Source organism: Melopsittacus undulatus, chromosome 6 (genome assembly GCF_012275295.1).
Source record: "Melopsittacus undulatus isolate bMelUnd1 chromosome 6, bMelUnd1.mat.Z, whole genome shotgun sequence".
In the NCBI taxonomy this organism is placed as follows: Eukaryota; Metazoa; Chordata; class Aves; order Psittaciformes; family Psittaculidae; genus Melopsittacus; species Melopsittacus undulatus.
In genome coordinates, this window is record NC_047532.1 from 72,038,268 (window position 1) to 72,056,627 (window position 18,360).

Here is an 18,360-nt window from a genome sequence, read left to right on the forward strand (position 1 = left end):
AGTAAGGCCTCATCCATGGTGCAGCTGCCTTAATGATGGATTTTTGCTCCAGAATTCAATGGCTTCAACATTGTTGAAATGACCGAATCAGGGAGCAGTGTGGGTTGAAAAGAACCTTCAAAGCTCGTCTATTCCACCCCTTGCAATGAGCAGAGACATCTTCAGCCAGACTCTGGGCAGCCGGTACCAGGATTTTTCCACCCTCATTGCACCAGCCTGAATCTCCCCGCTGGTAGTTTAAATCCAACACCCCTCGTCCTACCGCAACAGGCCCTGATAAACCCTCTCTCCCCAATTTATAGGTCCCCCTTTACGCCCTTCCCACGGCTTCGAGCCCCTCCATCCCTTTGTGGGCGGGCGGAAGAGCCCGTCACGGCGCTGGCCCCGCCCCGCTCCCAATGGCGGCGCGGCCCCTCCCACCGCCGGCCCCGCCCCGCCCCGCCCCGCCCCGCTCTCGGCGCTGCCCCTCCATGGGGTTACTCGCGAGCTGGGGGCCGGGCGGGCGGCCGCGCGCCTCCTCAGCGTCTGCCTCCTCCCGCGCAGCGCGGGCCGGGCAGCAGCTGCTGGCGCTGGGCGGCCTCGGCCAGGGCTGCCCTCACGTCCCGTCGCCTCCCGTACTCGTCCCGGCCGCCGCTGCGGTGCCCATGGCTTAGCTGCGCAGCTGTGCGTCTGCCCCTGAGGGACGCGGCGAGGCCAGACCTGCTGCCAGGTAAGCGCGACAGCCGCGACCCCCGGCCCGGCCGGGGTCGGGCGGAAGCGCCGGGTCCCCTGGGACAAGTCACCCTGGGCGCGGCGGGAGGGTGGCCGTGGCCGCCACGGGGCTGCCAGGCTCCGGGGGCCGGGCGGTGTGTGCGCGGTGCTGTGAGGAGCGCTGGAAACGGCTCGCCCGTCCGCAGCGTGCAGCCCTGCGGGCTCCGTCCCTCCGTGCGTGCAGGGGTTAAGCCCAGGGCCGTGAAGGGGCTTGTGGCGAGTAGCAGCTACAGGTGTCCTAGCGAACGTGGGCTCTGTCAGGATGGATGGGACGTGCTGGGCGAGTTACTCGCTGGCACCGAGTGAAGTCCTCTGCAGATGCTAACACTGCTGTGCGTGTTGAGGTATCGCACCCGTAACGAGCCCTGCTGGGAGCTTAGCAATGTACTAGCAGAATGTAAATTCGGTGTGTGTGAGAAAAGTACAAACACCGAAAACGTGTCACTTCAGTACTCTCACAGAGCAGTTGTTGGCCTGTGGGGTTTACTGTCGCAGGCTTCGTAGGGGATGTGCTGTGGTCAGTTCCCTGCAGCCGTCTGAGTTACACCTCTCCAAGCAGTAGCAGAAGTATGCCATTGAAATTAGATGTAAGTTAAGTACCTTTTTCAACTTCCCCCAGTTTCAGATGTACTTGGAATTCCAGAAATACTGCCATTGAAGTCAAACAGTGCGGGAGGTGATACTTCCTGTCCCTTTGAACAGAAAGGACTTCAGGTGTAGCTGTGTGTGATTGCTCCTTTTCCCCTGGTTGTGGATGTAACCAGATGTAAAGCTACTTATTTCAGTTCTGTTAAGGTGTAGGTGTTATAATTTATTTCCATAATTTATTATTCTCAGATGTTTGATCATCAGCACAGTTCAATTTCAGTAGAAACCTCTCTATAGGTTTGTAATGAATTAGAGTTGGATGAACAAGTGTCATGATTTTGTTCTAAGAAGGAAATTTTCCTGGATGCGTCTGTATTTATACCAAGCTAAGGATATATTTACTACTTTTGGATGAGGCCGAGCAGGCTGATATTAGCCTTCATCTGGGGAGAAAACCCATAATGAGAGCTGCCTGCTCTGTAATTGTGGGACCAGTTAGGTGACTAGGAGTGCTGTTGCTATTGTAGTCTTGCATGTGGAAGACTTAAAACTACACGTGCAAATGCAATTTCTTACAAAGACAAAAAGTATTTGTTCATTGCTTCTTGCTAGGAATACTTTATTTCCCTTAAAGTCCATGTCTGTTTCAGTGAATGTCAGGGACAACATAAATTGCTTTTAATTAGCACCTGTTTAATTTTAGACAGGTGCCCTGTCAAAAGTATTTCCAACAAGAGCATTAGCAAAATGTTAATGGCAGATGCTTATTCCTTTTAATGGCTCCAGTTGAACCCATGGAAACTTACAGAGTTTGAGTGCTAGCTGAGGAACTGCTCTTGTTAGGATGCAGACCTGAGCTGACACCAACGGCTGCAGCCAGTGCTTGGCATTCCCGGCTGGCTGGGGGTGGAAGGGAGGGACGGGTGTTTGAGGGGGAGCAGGTTGTTGGCTTCCTTCAGTGAAGAGTCCTTTACTCTGAATCTTGCTTCCCCCAATTGTTTGCTTTAGTCCAACCTTGTTAAGTTTAAAGTGACACTTCAGATTTTTCTCTTCTATCATGCTTTCTCTCTCTGAGGAGGTCTTGTTTGGTTGATGGTTCTGATGCATGTTTTGGGTCTCCATGGCATCACCTAGTCAGAGCATGTAAGTACTATCTATTATGGGTGTGATTTCTTTTAAACAGTAAGCTTCAGTTTTTCTTCACTGGTATGCAGAACATCTTTTAATACCTCAACATCTTGATGCCTACCTCTAGGAACAGTGTTTTGAAGTTAATTGCTAAGCCAGCAGGGGGGGAACACAGATCTGTCTGTAAGGTCTCTGTTCCTACCACAATTACAGTTTGTTAAAATGTTGGGCCTGTATTTTTGATAGTATTTCCTTAGAAGATGGTTATCAATTTACTTGGAAGAAAACCCCATACTTTGGAATAAACACATAATTTTTGAATGTTTGATATTAGTTTGCTAGCAGGCATGTCTCCCACTCTTCTGAATTGAATTTTTGTCATGTTAGCCAGAAGCAAACTTGAAAAGATCATTAGAGGTTTATCTAAGTGAAGATAAACCTCTTTGAAGATATTTGAGGTGAATTAATTAAACCCCAAAAAGAATAAATATTTTGAGCAATCGTGTAAAGTTTTTGAAAATGAGCTAGACAAAACATTTCCACAGTAAAACTGTTGCTGTAGCATGTTTGTGGTTGCATATAGAATTCTTGAAAGCTAAAGTTGAGTTGCAAAAAAGCTGTATTCTCATAAGAAACTATTCCTAGTATTTAGGGTTTCCATAAGAGAGAGTATTTTTAGATATTCTCCTAGGTTTTAAGAAGTCATTACTGGTTTATTTTTATAAAGGTCAAGTGACACTCCTAGCACAGATCAATAATAAGTTTTCTTTTTAATTTGTATTGGCTTTACAATTAACTATGTCTTGTGCATGAAGAATACTAAATGCAAAGTCTTGTGCCTGAGAAGGTCACCTGGATGACTTGCATTGATCCTTACTGCTTTTTAGTCTGTGAAGCCTGAGTACGGTACAGCCAAATGGCAAATACTTAAGGTACGAGTATACAGATTGCTGAATGAAGAATGGGAATTTGCAGCATGTCAGCTATTCCCCAGTAAGAGCCATGGAACGGGCTCTCACCCTGCAGTAAATGTGAGTTATCTTTCTGCTTATACTTGGGCTTAAGCTGTCTTTCACTGATGCTGGGGTGAAAATGTGCTTGGGAGTATGTACCATGGGGTAGCTGGTTTGGTACTTGTGAGTGGTAACAATTGTATATTCTCCTAGCATCAGGAGAAGTGCAGACAAAATACATTTCAACTGAAATGAACAGTCACAGGGTAGTTTTAAAGGAAGAGATGCAAGCTTCTCTGGTTCTGGAATGGCACTGCCTGAATACTGAGGTATTGACTGCATATGAATTTTCCTCCCTGTATTTTAGTGACTGTGTGTATGAGTATCCCAGTGGCTGTGCATTCTTCTCCAAGAGCATTATGTGATGCTGCCAGTTACTGAAGGTACAAAAAGGTGCATGCTAAGTTTCACTGACAATCTCCCTCTTCCCTTGTTTTTGTGGAATCACAAAACTTCCCCGTTACGGTTCTCTGAGATGCTTAAGTACGTAATGTGTAAAGTCAAAGTGAAATTTCTGTGTAAATGTCATTGGGAAAGAGCACTGAAGCTTTCCCTGAGTTGTCTTAGAACTGTTTTGTTTGATATCTCCAATAATATTCTGTTAAGATACGAATTACCAAGTCTTGTGCAATCGTAAATCTCAGAAAATACTCTGTGGGACACCGATTGCAAATATCTTTGCAGTTGCATTGCTTTGATCTAGTTCCACAGCATTCTTTTGTATTATACATAGGCATTACTTGGACAGCAGTAATATTTGTGGTGATCAACAGCAGTATGCTAGTTTCTAGCCACTTCATGAATAGAAGCATGTTTTGCCATAAAAACATACTAGCAAAGAAGCAGTGCAATTGGAATTGTTTTATCCTTAACTGTGGATTCATATTTTTATGTCCTGGCAGTCATCCAACAGAGCAGCATTTCTTGTGCTATTTATTTACAGCAACAATTAACTCTGTGGTAGCCAAAAGGAAACAGATTCACACGTCTCTGGAAATCACTGAAAGAGGGACTTTAAAGCTGTTACTTTGTGTATATCCCACATTTTTTTATTTCCACTCTGGCAAAATAGAGGTTTTTTTTTAATTATTTTTAAAGCACAACCATTATGACCTTGAGTATCTAAATAGGTTTGTCAAGTTCAGCAGAGAACAGTTTCTGTATTGCACTGTAGCTGTTAATATTGTTGTAGTCCTTACAAATAAGCATGTTTGGCAAAATATGCTCTTTTATTGTATTTATAGTAACTGAATTTATTGAGGAAAATGTGAAAGTATTTTATATTTGTTCTGGGTATAGTACTTTAACAACACTCAGATATAGCCCATTTTAACAAATTTAATTGCATTACATGTAGCACTTTAGCAGTCTGTCTAATCTCAGCACAGTCGCTGGCCAAGTTCAGATTTATTTTTTCTTCCTGTTGCAGTATGTTGTAAGGTTTTGGGAGCTGGCTGGAGGGGCCCCTCTTATATAAGTTTAGTTGTGACCTTGCAAGAGACCTATTTAGATTGCAGAAGAATAGCTTATCTAGATGTCATGGGTCTGAAACAGGTTAATTATAGAGCTAACATGTATAGGTTGTTTTTCTGCACAGAAGGCAATAGGGGCTGTGATTTATAAGCTATCTATAAGAATTAGTGATCCTGAAAAAGAATAAAGAATTTGATTTCCTTTGCAAGCACAGGCATTTTCTTTTGGACATTGGTGTAGGTTTATTGTGAGTTGGGGACAATTAAAAAAAACCCAAACTATCCAGTGAGCTGACTGCATAATACAGATCTGCTGAATACATGTATTTCTTTGCCAAGAAGCTGGAGGTGGATTGAAGACTTTTATGTCCTCTTTCTTTCGTCTTAGATTTATAGAAGTTGCTTGTTAGACGAGAGCCATACTTTACATGTAACTGAGAACTATGGTGGTATTTCATCAAAAATGTGATACTTTGTTTTTGACAATGATTTGAGTAAAGTAGAATTCTGCTAATTTACAAGAGCTATTACTATATTTGAAAAGGTGGGCCTTTTCTTTTGTTAAACCTATTACATCAATGGACCAAGTCACTCCTCCAGTATGTACAGCTTATGGTATGTGAGGAATTAGTTTCTCCCTCCAGAGTTTAAATGACCAGTGTGGCTGAATCCGTGTAGATCTGGTGATGTGGTTTGTTCCAGTGATGAGGTGTAGTGATTTCCTTCTGGCATATGAAATGCACAAATTATTTATATGAATACAGGAATTTATTGTGGCCTTCCATCTCCCTAAGCTTGCGTTCAAAGCTTTTTATGGTCTTCATAAGTACATTTAATATAAGATACTGAAAGATGGGAAATTCTGCATGGTAAAAATTATAGGGGAGTTTATTATAGGGGAGTGGAACATGACAGTGATGTGTGTCTTGATCGAAACAAATCCTCATCACAGTGCTTATAAGTGATAATTTGTTATGAAGAAAGTTTGCCTTGTCCTGAATATGTTTCTCTGCCCAATAAATTAAATTACACTGGTTATCTGGCTGACAAGTGGGGAGAGGGTAGATTACCCCTTACACAAAGTGAAGAAGCTCCTTTTGAGTCATTCTTTGAGCTGTGAGTAAGTTTAAGGCCTTCCCTATTTGTGTGGGAGAAGTTTCCAATCTTCCATATGTACATCTGAAAATGTAGTGGCTAGCAGCTAACCTTAGATAAATGCATTTATCTTCTTGGTTGGCAAAACAAAGAGATAATCTGTTCATCTACCTTCTTTCTTGACTGTGCTCTATTCTAGAGAGCAAAACTCAATATCTTCTTTTTTTTCTGAAATGTGGTTTTTATAATGCATGCGGTTAAAGTATCTACTGGCTAAAATACTAACCTGTTACTTTACATCTTATAATATCTTGTGGCCAGTGGCAGTGGGGAGGGCTGATTTATATCACCTCATCTACTTCCCCTGTAATGGGAAATGCTGGTTTTCAATCCTGTTCAACCTTTGCTGTCCACCTTTCTCCTCTCGTCCCTCTTCCACCGGATTGCATCTTTATATAACAAATTTATGCTTAATGCTCTAGTCTTGCTTTTCATTATTACCCCTTGTGGGCTTCTCACAATTAACCCAGAGAATTTCAGGTATTTGTAGGCCATGGTTTCAGAACCACTTCTCTAAATGTTTAAAGGTTGTTTAAAGATTTTTAAATCCAGCTGAGACTGATTTTACTTTTTTCATGGTAGAAAGGTTCCAGCAGGATTATTTCTAGATACAGGGCTAAGGGTTTGAAGTTCAGTCTTGAAAAAAACACAGCATCAAGCACTCACTGATGGAACAAATTGCTGAACTCTTTTACCCTGAGTGGAAGAAGCCTTGCTGAAATGTTGGTAACTTTCCTTCCTACTGTGGCTCCTTCTCCACAAGGAGATGCCGTCCTTAGAGTTTTATCTGTCTTGATAGGTACATTAGAGCTGTTATCTGTTTAGTTTAGGTGTGCAATTAGAAACTGAGCCAAGTAAAACTTAAGATAAATGAAATTTGTGTGAGGTTGTTGGCTGCTACTGTGTTTGTGTAGAGTAAGATAGTCCAGTGCCAGGAAACCTATTATGTTTCCAATTAGAAACCATAAAAAATGAAGTAATTAGGCCAAATAAAATTAACTATGAGGAGGGAAAGTTGTAGAGATTTGTTTTGTGCAATTTATGATAGTTTTTTTCAGCCTGAAGATTCCTGTGCACTAAAAATGTTTTTATTTCAGGGTAAGCTTTTCAGAAACAGCAAGCCCCATTTAAAAAACATTAGCCTGGCTCCTGTTAGTTGTGGTGAGATATTACTCGTTGAGTTCATTTGGTACCTGAGTTTTATTTAAATGTAGATATGAGAATCATAGATTTCTTGAGCTTTGATGAAAACTTTAACCCAGTCTTTATGTATGTACCTTTCTGGAAGTCTCTGCTTTTTCCTCCTTCTGCTACCTAAATATTCATCAGGAACATGGCATATAATTGTGCCACTGGTATTCCCTGATATAAGAGCAGTGAGATGTTTTTTATCCATCTTCTAACAAGAAGATGAAAGCAGAAGTCCCTAAAGCAGTGTTGTTTTCCTAGGTGATTGTTATGGGGGGGCTGCTGTGGGCATATCACGGTCCTGCTACAGATGTTTTGGTTGTGAAAGAATAGACTGAGTTGCACAGAAAATTCGGGGCTGAACCTGGTACTAGATTGCAGATTGCTTGAGCCATTATAGTACAGGAACAGTACAGCATCCCAGCACGTTGTTTTCCCCACTCCCTTTAGAGATGCTCTGAAACAGGATGCCCCAAAGTGCTCTGTGTTAAAGTAGTAAACATCTGATTTGGTATTTAAGTTACACATAGGATGTTGGTCTTGTTGAACTCTGTCTTCAGTGTCTTGTGTGCCTCCTTCTGTAGAGATATGCTAACCTCTAGGAATTTCTGCTGTTGTCAGAAAGGAATCTGTTCCAGCCTCCTTCTTGTGGAAGATTCTTGAGTACTCCTTCCACTTCAAGACTCCCGAAGTGCACTTCCTTCCCTTCTACCTATTGAAAGCCTCCTACATCCTGATCCTGTAAGAGGCTATTCTCTTATTTATGCTTGGTAAGCAAAACCTTGCCCCTCAGCCTGTGCAGATTTAACTGCATACCTCCCTCTGTTTGGGGGAAGGGAAGTCCTGAGAACATTAAACAGAACGATTTTTATCCTGTTTCTGTAGGCTGTCTCTTACTTTTGTGCTATATTGTGCCATCCTAACTATTCTATGATTCTATGATTATTCAGCTGAAACTTCTACAGTGTCTGGTGTCATGACTTTATTTTTCTGATCTAAATTCACAGCAGTTCATTAAGTGATGAAAAAGAAACATGTTGGGAAGCTGAATGCAAAGTTGGTTATGAAATTTTACTGACAGTAGCCACTGTCATCCAAACCAGAGCTTCATGCCAGCTGTGGGCAAAATACGTACCAGGTAACAAAACCAACCTCAGTGAACCATACTAAAAAGGTGGAATGATTTCACATCTTTTATGGACTTATTTATGTATATTTTGTGGCTTCCTGTCATTTGACAGGCTGCATTGTAATACATTAATAAGAAAATAAATAAACAAAATGTTAAAACAAAAGTCACATGGAATAGAGGGGCACAATTGCTAAATGGCATAAAACATCTTCCCTTGGCGCTTGTCCAGTTCCCATAGCCTTTAACTGTGACTTGTTGAAATGTCCCATTACAAGCACAGCAGCATGTGAACTGCAGGCCATCAGGGTTAGTTCTTTTTAGGCTTTTGATATGTCAGGACTTTTATTCTTTATTACTATTCATGTATTCCTTGAAATGAAATCACTTTGATTCTAAAACAGAATCTGTCCCCTTAATGGTTTATGAATGAGTTACTGTTTTGAGTTCTGAATGGTGGGACTTCATGTATATGCCTTGGATGTAGGCATTAAAAAAAAGATACAAATTTTCAATTCCATATTAATATTTTCTAGCCCTGTTAGCTTTCTAACCTGTATGTGTCCAAATCATGCAGAATTGACAGAGGATAAATCTGATCTGATAAAAAAGAAATCTGCTAACATGTATATTTAATAGGAGTGGAATTATAAATAAACTCTATAAATCTAGGAATAGAAGAGGTTTTGAAAGAGCTACTGGTGTAGTTAACCATTTGTGGGGGTTTGTTTTTCTTTTACTGAGCTTGAGTCTACTTGATTACAAATGATTGCCTTTTTCTCTTCTCATGGTATGCATATATTCATGCATTCACATAGGGAACCAACATGGAGCAATGGGGGAAAACCTAATTGAGTGAAATGGTTGCCATGCATAAAGCAAACAAACAAAAAGTGAAAAAGCTTTGGCTGTGAAGGCCGCATTGGATGGCCTAGAAACCTGGGTTCACGTTGCTATGGCAAAACAACACAAAGGGACAGATCCTTCTGGCTTCACTCTAGTATCCCGATTCACTTGAGTGGGACTTGTGACACGTAAGAGGAGGATTTTTGGCTCACTTTGGTAGAGAAGTGTTTGTTATCAGTGTTGTAGAGAGCTGTGCAACCTCTGGCACCATGTGTGGAAAGAGGAGGGAATTACCAGAGTCCATGTTGATAAGGAGGAGAGGAAGTGGAAGTTATTCTTCAGGCAGTAGAGGAAAAGGTTAGACAACGAGGAGGATAGAGTTAAGGCAAGGGAAGAACTTGTATGGGGAAAGGTAGCCTGTGATTAAAGAAACAGATGGTGACTATTGGGGAAAAGGCTTAAGGGAACAAAAATAAAAAGGAAAAATAAAGCAATAATAATGCAGTTCAGCAATAAATGTGGCAAATTCCTATGGTATAGAAGCCTTTCAATAGGAAATAGAAACACCCCCAGATCTGTGGCTATGGCCACCTGCAGGCACATATATTACTAGGTTGAGCTGGGCAGAAAAGCTTTGAGTAAGTAGGCAAAATTAAACTGAGCAGCAGAAGACCAGTGGTACAAACTGAAGTTAAGGAGATCACTGATCCCAAGAGTAATATGTAATGGGTATTTTGCTAGAAGAACAGGAATAGGCTGAGTAGAAAGATGCTCAAATGTTCTGAAGGCAGAGCTTAATCCTAGGTCATTGTCATTTGCAAGAAACTTGCATTTAGAGCAGTGTCCTGTCCCCTTTAATGTATTAAAATTCTCATAGACATTAGAGGCTTCTACTTCAGACCACATTAAAACCTCATACTTCCTCCTCTTGTCCTCATGCACTTCAGTGTTTCCCCCAGTCTTCTTTCATACCTAATAAAATCTAGTAGTAATAAAATTCTTCCTGATGTTCCCAGTAGCTCTCATTCCTGATTGTGTCTGCGAAATGATACTTCTCAACAAAACAGACTCTCTTGTGCCTTTTAGACCATCATTTTTTTTCAGGACCAATGGCCTCTGTGACAGCAAACTTCAGTGAAAATGACCCCAGCAGAGTGTGTGCCTCCTAGGCAGAGTCTCCAATGGCTCTGGCTGCAGATGGCCTCATTTGCCAGCCTTTCTTGCAGCTTCTGGTAGTATAAAGCATTGGCATGAAGTGTTTAGAAAACCTGAACTCTCATGTCAGCTTCTCCTGCTCTTCTTCATTGGGCTTTTTTTGGTCATACTTTAAATGTGCTCTTTTGTGACCTTAGTTACAGAAATAGCCACCCAGATATACCCCAAAGGAAAAGATGATTCTCTCGGAAATGTCTTTTGAATCTCAAATGGACTAGCACTTGTGTTTGCTGCTTGGATAAATAGTTTAGGTTCATGATCCCTTTACAAAGATTTCTTCTTTTATTTCAAAGGAAATATCCACCTATTATGTAGACTTTTCTAGTTCTCAGCGTAGAAGCCTAGGGCTTTCCCTTCATGTATTGCCTGCTCTGACTTATGCCTTGTAAATGTTACTGGTCAGTAGCTTGTGGCAGGCATCGAATGACTCTCTTGATTTTACATAGAGATGGCAATGTGTATATATTCTCTCTCCCTTTAAAATAATTTTTCTCAAATTGAAGTCAAATGGTAACTGTCTTTTTAACATACATAGGTGATCAGCACAGAATGGGGTTCTTGTCAGCACTGCTTTATCTCCAGTTCTTTCCCTGTGCTCCCTGTTTCTGAACAGCTGTGTGCCTTACAGAAACCTCACCGAAGAATGAGATCTGTGCTGGTGGAAGAGTGGTCTAAGTAAAGGCTTGTGTTTTCCTATTCAGTTCATTAGTGAGCATTTGTGCTGTAGTTACTCTGATTTGTATTTTGTTGTTGTTGATGGAATGGTTATATGTCAAGAACTCAGGTTTCAGAATGCTTATTAATGACATTGTGCAGGACATTATGATGGTCTTTTATAGGTCACACTGGCTGGAAACCTCAAGATTTGCCCTATTTGATATTTTTTCTTCATGGCAGCATTTAACTATGGAGTTATTAGGTGAATACTCTTGCTGAGTAGGTTTATTTTTATCTAGAGAAATTGCAAAAAATTATTCCATCTTACATTTGACTTCCCAAATGATGTTCACTATAGAATCATAGAATGGTTTAGGTTTTAAAAGACCTTTAAGATGAGAGTCCAACTGTTAACCCAGCACTGCCAAGTCCACCACTAAGCCATGTCCCTGTGTGCCACATCTGCATGATGATGCAGCTTTTGGTGTTCAGGGGACAAGGTAGTGTATAGAATTCTTATTGCTAAACCCCCTTCATTTGTCAACATGAAATACACACTGGCTGGAAGAGACTTGCAGAGACTAATTCTTTCTAGCCTAGACAAGGTCCATGTAACCATTGACAATGCCAGTTGCCAGCTTCCTGTGTTTGGCCAGTGGAAGTAATGAATTCCTTATGGTTTGCCATTCTGGCATGAAACCTGTTTAATTTGGATTTTCAGGTTCAAAACCTTCTGTATACAGGATTGTCCAACACTCTTGTCAACAATTTGTTATTCCTGTTTACCTTAATTTACCACAGGGTTTCCTATACCTCATGGATTTGAGGGTTTAGCTATATAATCTTACACTCTAGGGAAAGATGCAATATATCTAGGAACTCACTGAATGCTTCCAGTATGTTCAGGATGAGTAATTTTTACAAGCCTTATAAATTGCCCAAGGAAGCTGCTGTTTTATGAGGTTTTCCTGTTTTGAGCTCTCTCTAGCATTGTGTTTGTGTGCGTGTTTATCCTTCTCCAGAACTTTTTTCTTCAACATCCATCTTCTATAAAATGTTGTGGAAGAAATCTGTGTAAATCATGCTTGCTTGGGTTTTTGGGGTGGACTCTTGCTGCTTTAAGAGGCTGTGTTGTTTGTCTTACTCTCAATGATAGAAGTTTGTTGCAGTGTCTCATTACCTCAGTCAGGTTATGTGGTGGTGTTGATCCTAGCAAATAGTTTGTGCTGGTGAACCTGTAAGTGATGAAACATTCAATGTCGGTAACAGTGCTATGTTTTAAGACGGAATAAGTGAAATGATACAGAACTGGTGTTGTTATGTGAATGATATATATATAAGCAGGTATTTGTTTATTTATCGAAATGTTTTTCTGTTAGGTGAATCTCTATTTCTAAATTCATGGCTGGTTTTGAAAAGGACAATGCATGGCAGAGCACAAAAATGCAGTTTGAGGTTGTTTTTGTGGCTAAGGTTAGTTTAAATGTCCCAGGATAGTTTCACAGGTTCTTAATTTTTGAGGTCAAGGTTTTAGGTTAATTTGACTGAATCATTTCACAGATAATCACAGTCTGAATTTAACTGATGGAAAAGCTTGCAGTATCCAGTCATACATTAATCATACATAACTTTGTGAATAGCAGATAACAAGATACCCGAATCTTTTTTACACTGTGCAAAGTGATGTGTACCTCTTCAGAATGAAGAGTGAACTCCTTTTCCCCAGATTAAGTACCAGTAGGTAGCAGATAAAGGTTAGTAGGCAGTGTTAGCAGAACTAGCTTTTCTCGTGGGGTTTCCTTCATTCACTGTTGTAGTATGACAATGTTTCGAAGTCAGTGGAACTGAGGCCATGAGGAGGTACACATGAGAGAGAACCAGTTACAGAATTTCAACCTAAAATACCCAGTGTCAAAAGCCAGCAGTGAGCAAAAGTGAATGTGCTTCATACAGGATGCTCAGCTTGAGAGTGACCTGCGAGAAACCCTGTGTTGTGATAGATATTAAACTCCTTCCTTGCCCAGTTCCTGTCCTGCAGCAGTGTGGTGTCTGGGTGCTTCAGCACCCCACAGAGCCACTCCTGGGCTCTTCTCTGACACAGATGGGACCTGGGGCACTGTCAAGACCAGTCAGAAGTGCTGGGAGCAGGGTGCTGAGGGAAATATCTCCTGGAGAACGTAGTTCTGTGCTTGGGCACTGACACAGCTTTCCTGGTGGGTGGCTGCAGCTTCCTCCGCACAGGGCAGTGCCAGCTCTGCCAAATAACCTATGGAGATATTCTACAAAGGAGTTTCTAGTGTCCTCCTCATAGACATTGCAGTGCTATGAGCAGGTGTCTTGAAGCACTGGTCTAGGTACAGGTTTTCCTTACACAGACTTGATTGTGCACAGCACATGCTGTATAACAGCCTAGCCTTTTGTCTTTGCACTTCATTCCAGTTTGGTGTCAGCAAGAACTTCTTGAATGGTGTTCGTGTTGTTGTGGTTCAGATGTTGGTCCTTACTTTCTGCTCTCACTTAGCCCCGTGATGGTCCTTACTTCCTGCTCTCACTTAGCCCTGTGATGGTCCTTACTTTCTGCTCTCACTTAGCCCCGTGACGGTTGTTAGTAATTGCCTGCATTGCTTTGTGGTGAGTGTTAGTAGTTGCTGAGGCACCATCTGTTACTGTCTGCTCCTGAAGACTGGTAGTGAAGTAAAGTAGGTGAGATTTGTATTAGATTGAATACAATACCACCATTCTGGTTCCTTACCTGCTTGGTCTATAGTCTCATTCTAGACCTCTAGATGACTGAGAATAGATTAAAAAAGTGGAAGAGGATATTACACATCTAGTGAGCGTTTCCCCTCAAGAATCTGCAGTGTGCATTCTGCGGTCAGAATTCCTTATGCTTTTAATGCCTGTAGGCATCAGCTGTATCACCATTTATTTGTATGGCGTATTTAAGTTGTTTTACTGACCTAGTATGTCGTGTCTTGAAATCTTTTGACATAATGATTCTGAGCAGCTTTGTATTTATATTTATTGTCAAGTTGCCTGGAAAATTTTTCAGAATTTGTGATACTGAGAAGTGATGAGTTAAATTTATCGTGTTATTGGTATATCAGCTAAAGTACATGTGAAACATTGGTCTGTAGTGTAATAAAGGTAACAGCAGATAATTAAGCAAACAAATGTTTATATGTCCCAGAGAAAGTCTGAATACTGAAAATAAACAGGTCTGAAGCTATGAGTACTACTGGCAGTCTTCAGTTAACAGAAAAAACTCTGGGATTTCACTTCCAAGAAGATCACAACTTGCACAATGTATAATATGAAAGAGCAGTAGCTGCACAGAAGTGCAAGAGAAGGAAGAGTGCTGAGCTGTCAGTACCTAGGGTATCTGCTAATATGAAATGGACTTCTCTAGTAGTCCTTTAAGAAAGAATTCTGTTTCTCTTATTACCTGGTAATGTTTCTGTAAGTGATACTTGTATTCAGATGTATTTTTACTTCTTTCTGTAGGCAATTAAAAGTCTGGAAGATTTGATTTCAGAACACACCACAGATTTCAAAGGAAGTAAATCTACATGAAGAGCTACAAAGGGAGTTGATTTGAGAAGATACAGCACTTGCAAAAATGTCTTCAAGTTGTGCTACTTCAGTGTTTGCTTTGATGATTTTGTGCTTTGCAGCTGCAGGTAGGTGACATTATGTAAATCATGCATTCATTGGAACTTATTGTATATATGTGGAATTATTGATCAAAAATACTTTTTCATGCTGGAAAAATGTAGGTCAGCTGGGTTTTATATAAAACTATTGTGATCATAACTGCTGGTATGGGGATGTGAGGAGCAGTGCTGTTCCTGATGGAGGTTTTTCTTGCCCTGTTTTCCCCTTTAAAATCATTAAAGAACTGCAGTTGTAACATAAATTATTTTTGTAATTATTTATTCTAAAAAGAAAGTAAGAAGTGTGCGGTGCACATATATTGTAAAGGGGAAGGTTGCTGTAGAAGCCTTTGGGAATGAAAGCAGGGTAGCTCTGCCAGTATGTGATGCTGTGGAGCTATTAGCTCTGCCAGTAGGTTGTTTTACTCCCTTGGATGCAGGGTTGTGCTGGTGAAGCTGAGCTGGAGTCTCTCTCCAGAGCTGGGCTGAAAGGGTGTACCCCTTTTCAGTTCAGTGCTGCCTTCGATGGCTGTAATCTAGAATGGAGTCCCTGTTATTTTAGTTCATCAAAATAAAAATCGTGTTACAGTAACGTGGACCAGAGAGAGATCTGTACAATTCAAGTACCTATACTGTAGTTTCTTCAAGTGCTGAAGTGATTCTTTGTGCTATGTTTGTTTGTCAAAGTTCTTCCTGTGGTTGCAAGGAGAAGCCTCTTCTTATGTGTCCAGCATACAGCATGGGTCATTGGAGAGGAGGCTAAGTGGATTTACAGTTAGTCAAAATGAGATAGTGGGAAAAGTGGACAGTGGACAGATGGTTTGCTTAAATCTGAGATGTCCTCACTGTGGAAAAGATGACCAGCTTTGGAAGAGACAGGGCTGAGCAATTAAATGTGCTACAATTTGGCTTCTTTTCATCGTCAGCATGGAAAATTATGTTGTTTCAAGCCCTCAAGCCTTGTGGGACTTTCTCTGGGCTTGACCTCCTGAGGGCATCTATCCAACATTAGTAACTTCGATTGTTTAATAGTACATGATGCTAAGGTTTTGCAATAGCTTCATTCCAGATGAACTTGCAGCAGTACAGGGTGTGTCTGAGTGTGTCTGCGGCTTGAGCTGAGGATGTGAATGCTGGTCTTGGCTGAGAAGAGCGATTGCTGGGAGTGAATCTGAATTTAGAGATACATAAAAATCTGCTTTGAAAGAAGATGCCAGTGAAGAAAATAAAAGCTGTTTTAATTGATCACAACCACAATTCCCTTTTGCTGCTGAAGAGATTGCTTGCCCAAGAAGTCAGCTTACCTCTTAATGCCAGCTTTAACTAACCCACTAATTTAAAAGTGTTATCAAGCACAGTACTACTATTGGTTATTATTAGCATGTCTGTCCTGAAGTTTGTTGTGGTTTTTTGGTTTTACTCTCTAATTCTGTGTTTTCCTCTGGCAGCTATTCTTGAAGCAAACTCTTAAAAAAGCACTATGGCCTGGAATTTGATCAGATGCTTATTCATAAGTAGAATAGTAGAACAATTTTGGCTAGAAGGGGCCTCTGGGAGTTTAATCCAGCCCCGTGCTCAGAGCAGGGCTAGTTTCAAAGTTACTTCTCTTTTGGAGACTCATTCTTCCCACTGTCTTCATGGGAAGTAGATAGCAGAAGGGAGTGGAAAGAGTCACAGTTTGTTAGGAGGAGGTGAGGAAGCACTCTGATTGTGGTCCTGTGGGTTTTGGTTTTCTTCCATACTTTTCATTTTTGCAATAAATTCTTAATGAGAACACCTACTTAATGTCCTTTACAGAGTATAGTGAGTACAGTGAGATAAGAGCAATAAAGAACTGTTGTACTCTGATGAAGTGAGTGTGTCAGGGAGTGATCTCGGCAGATGTAGTTACAACCAAGGAAGGACTGTTCTCTGAAGGTTGTTTAGATAGAGCTTTTGCAGTGTTTTTCTGTTAGTAGTCCTGTTAACCTGAACAATTATACTTTAAATGCAGGGAGTTTGTCTCTACAGGTGAAATAGAGGTGGGAGCAAGCAGCACATTCTAGTTGTGTGACAGATGCCCATGAGCTGTTGTCAGCGTGACAGCTGGTGGACTGCAGTCTCGGCACTTAGTTGCTGGTGTACAGAACCCCTGCCTGTTCAGGCTTGAACCATTACCAAGCCAGTATAAATAAAACTGAGGCATATAAATAAGACTAAGCAGTATAAATGAAATCCCTGCGTGCTTGTGGTGAAGCCTGGGGGAGGCAGGGGGCAGCATGCCACCTCCCGAGGGTGTTCAGTTTTATACACTGAGCTTTTTCCAGCTTACTCTTGGTTTCTGAAGCAGTGAGGCAGCTGCAGGAGAACACACCTTTTTCTTGTTAGCCTCTGCTGCTATTGGTCTAGGTTTTGTTGCTGGCATTCCAGTACCTTCAGCATTGTTATATTTTTAGATATAGGTGATCTTCTGGACATGTGTTCATGTTTTATTTTCTTGCCATTCTTGGTTAAGGTACTAATGTGTGAAATCTGTCTCAGAAAAGCCCCAGGTGTTGGATGGCATGATGCACAGAGATGCATATTCAAATGCAAGCTACAAAATTGCATGTTTATCATGCTGATAGCATGAAGAATACACCTTACTAACTTTGCATTGAAAATGGTCTGCATAAGTATTCAAAGAATATTTGTCTATTCCTCTACCCTCTGTTACTGCTCAGATGTACGTAGCTAAATGCTTATCTGAATCTGATTTGCTTTGAGCTTGTACATGAATTTCTTGTAAGCTCTTATTTATACATCTTTAACTGTACAAAAAAAGACTGCAAAGAAAACCTCGATTACTGTGAGCCTTTTCTTCCCAATGGAAAGTTCAAGGCAGGATGAAGAAGAGAACTGCTGGCAAGCTACCTGCCTGTCTGAAGGAATTATGCCTTAGAAGTGGGCTTAGACTAAGGTCTGGCAACCTGCAATAGGAACTCCACATAAACACTCAGAACTGCGCACGCTATAGCCTTGGATAACCTCATAAGCAAGTCTGGCTTTGTAGTCTTAGGAGCAAAAATATTCTGCCCTAATGTGGCTTAAATCAAAGTCTGAAATGTATTTATTTTACTTGCTGACAAATTTGTGCAGTTGGGTGCATGACGTCTGTCTGATCGAAGGGCAGCCACTTGCCCTAGACCCTGAGGGCCAAACCATCAACAAGATAGGTTCTTCCACGGATGAATGGGAATGTGTTTTAAACTTGTTTTTTTTCCTTTTTCTTTCCTGCTTTACTGTTGAACTGGGAGGAGGATGATGGAGTCTGTGGACCTGCTCTGGCCCAGAGTCTCATTCAAGCCTCCTGGAGTAGATCCTCTAGTGGTGCAGATCATTCCTGCTGCCGACAAAGCAGTGCAGCTGTGGTGTTGATACCAACCTCAATTCATCCATGCAGCTCTATTCTCCTTTCCTCATATTAGGTGTTTCCTGTGCCTGCCTTGTAGACACTTTTCTCTTTGCGAAGCTGTCCTGTAGGGGCTGTAAGGGTTCTTGTGAACAGTGCTGAGAAATAACTAATTAGGAGCCACCTGATGAGCTTT

At 41.3% G+C, this 18,360-nt stretch overlaps 1 protein-coding gene across 3 annotated transcripts in view; it reads left to right on the forward strand.

The window, feature by feature from the left end:
- Positions 1 to 583: 583 nt before the first annotated feature.
- TGFBR3 (transforming growth factor beta receptor 3) overlaps positions 584 to 18,360 on the forward strand; it is a 119,048-nt gene continuing 101,271 nt past the window's right edge. For 2 of the 3 annotated variants that reach the window (XM_034064005.1, XM_034064004.1), the window contains exons 1-2: positions 584 to 709; positions 14,646 to 14,821. In XM_034064005.1, the coding sequence (XP_033919896.1) occupies positions 14,761 to 14,821 (61 nt within the window). In that variant the 5' untranslated portion in view covers positions 584 to 709; positions 14,646 to 14,760. Of the gene's footprint in view, positions 710 to 14,645; positions 14,822 to 18,360 lie in introns of those variants that run through there. The other variant, XM_005153919.4, reaches the window with a different exon arrangement.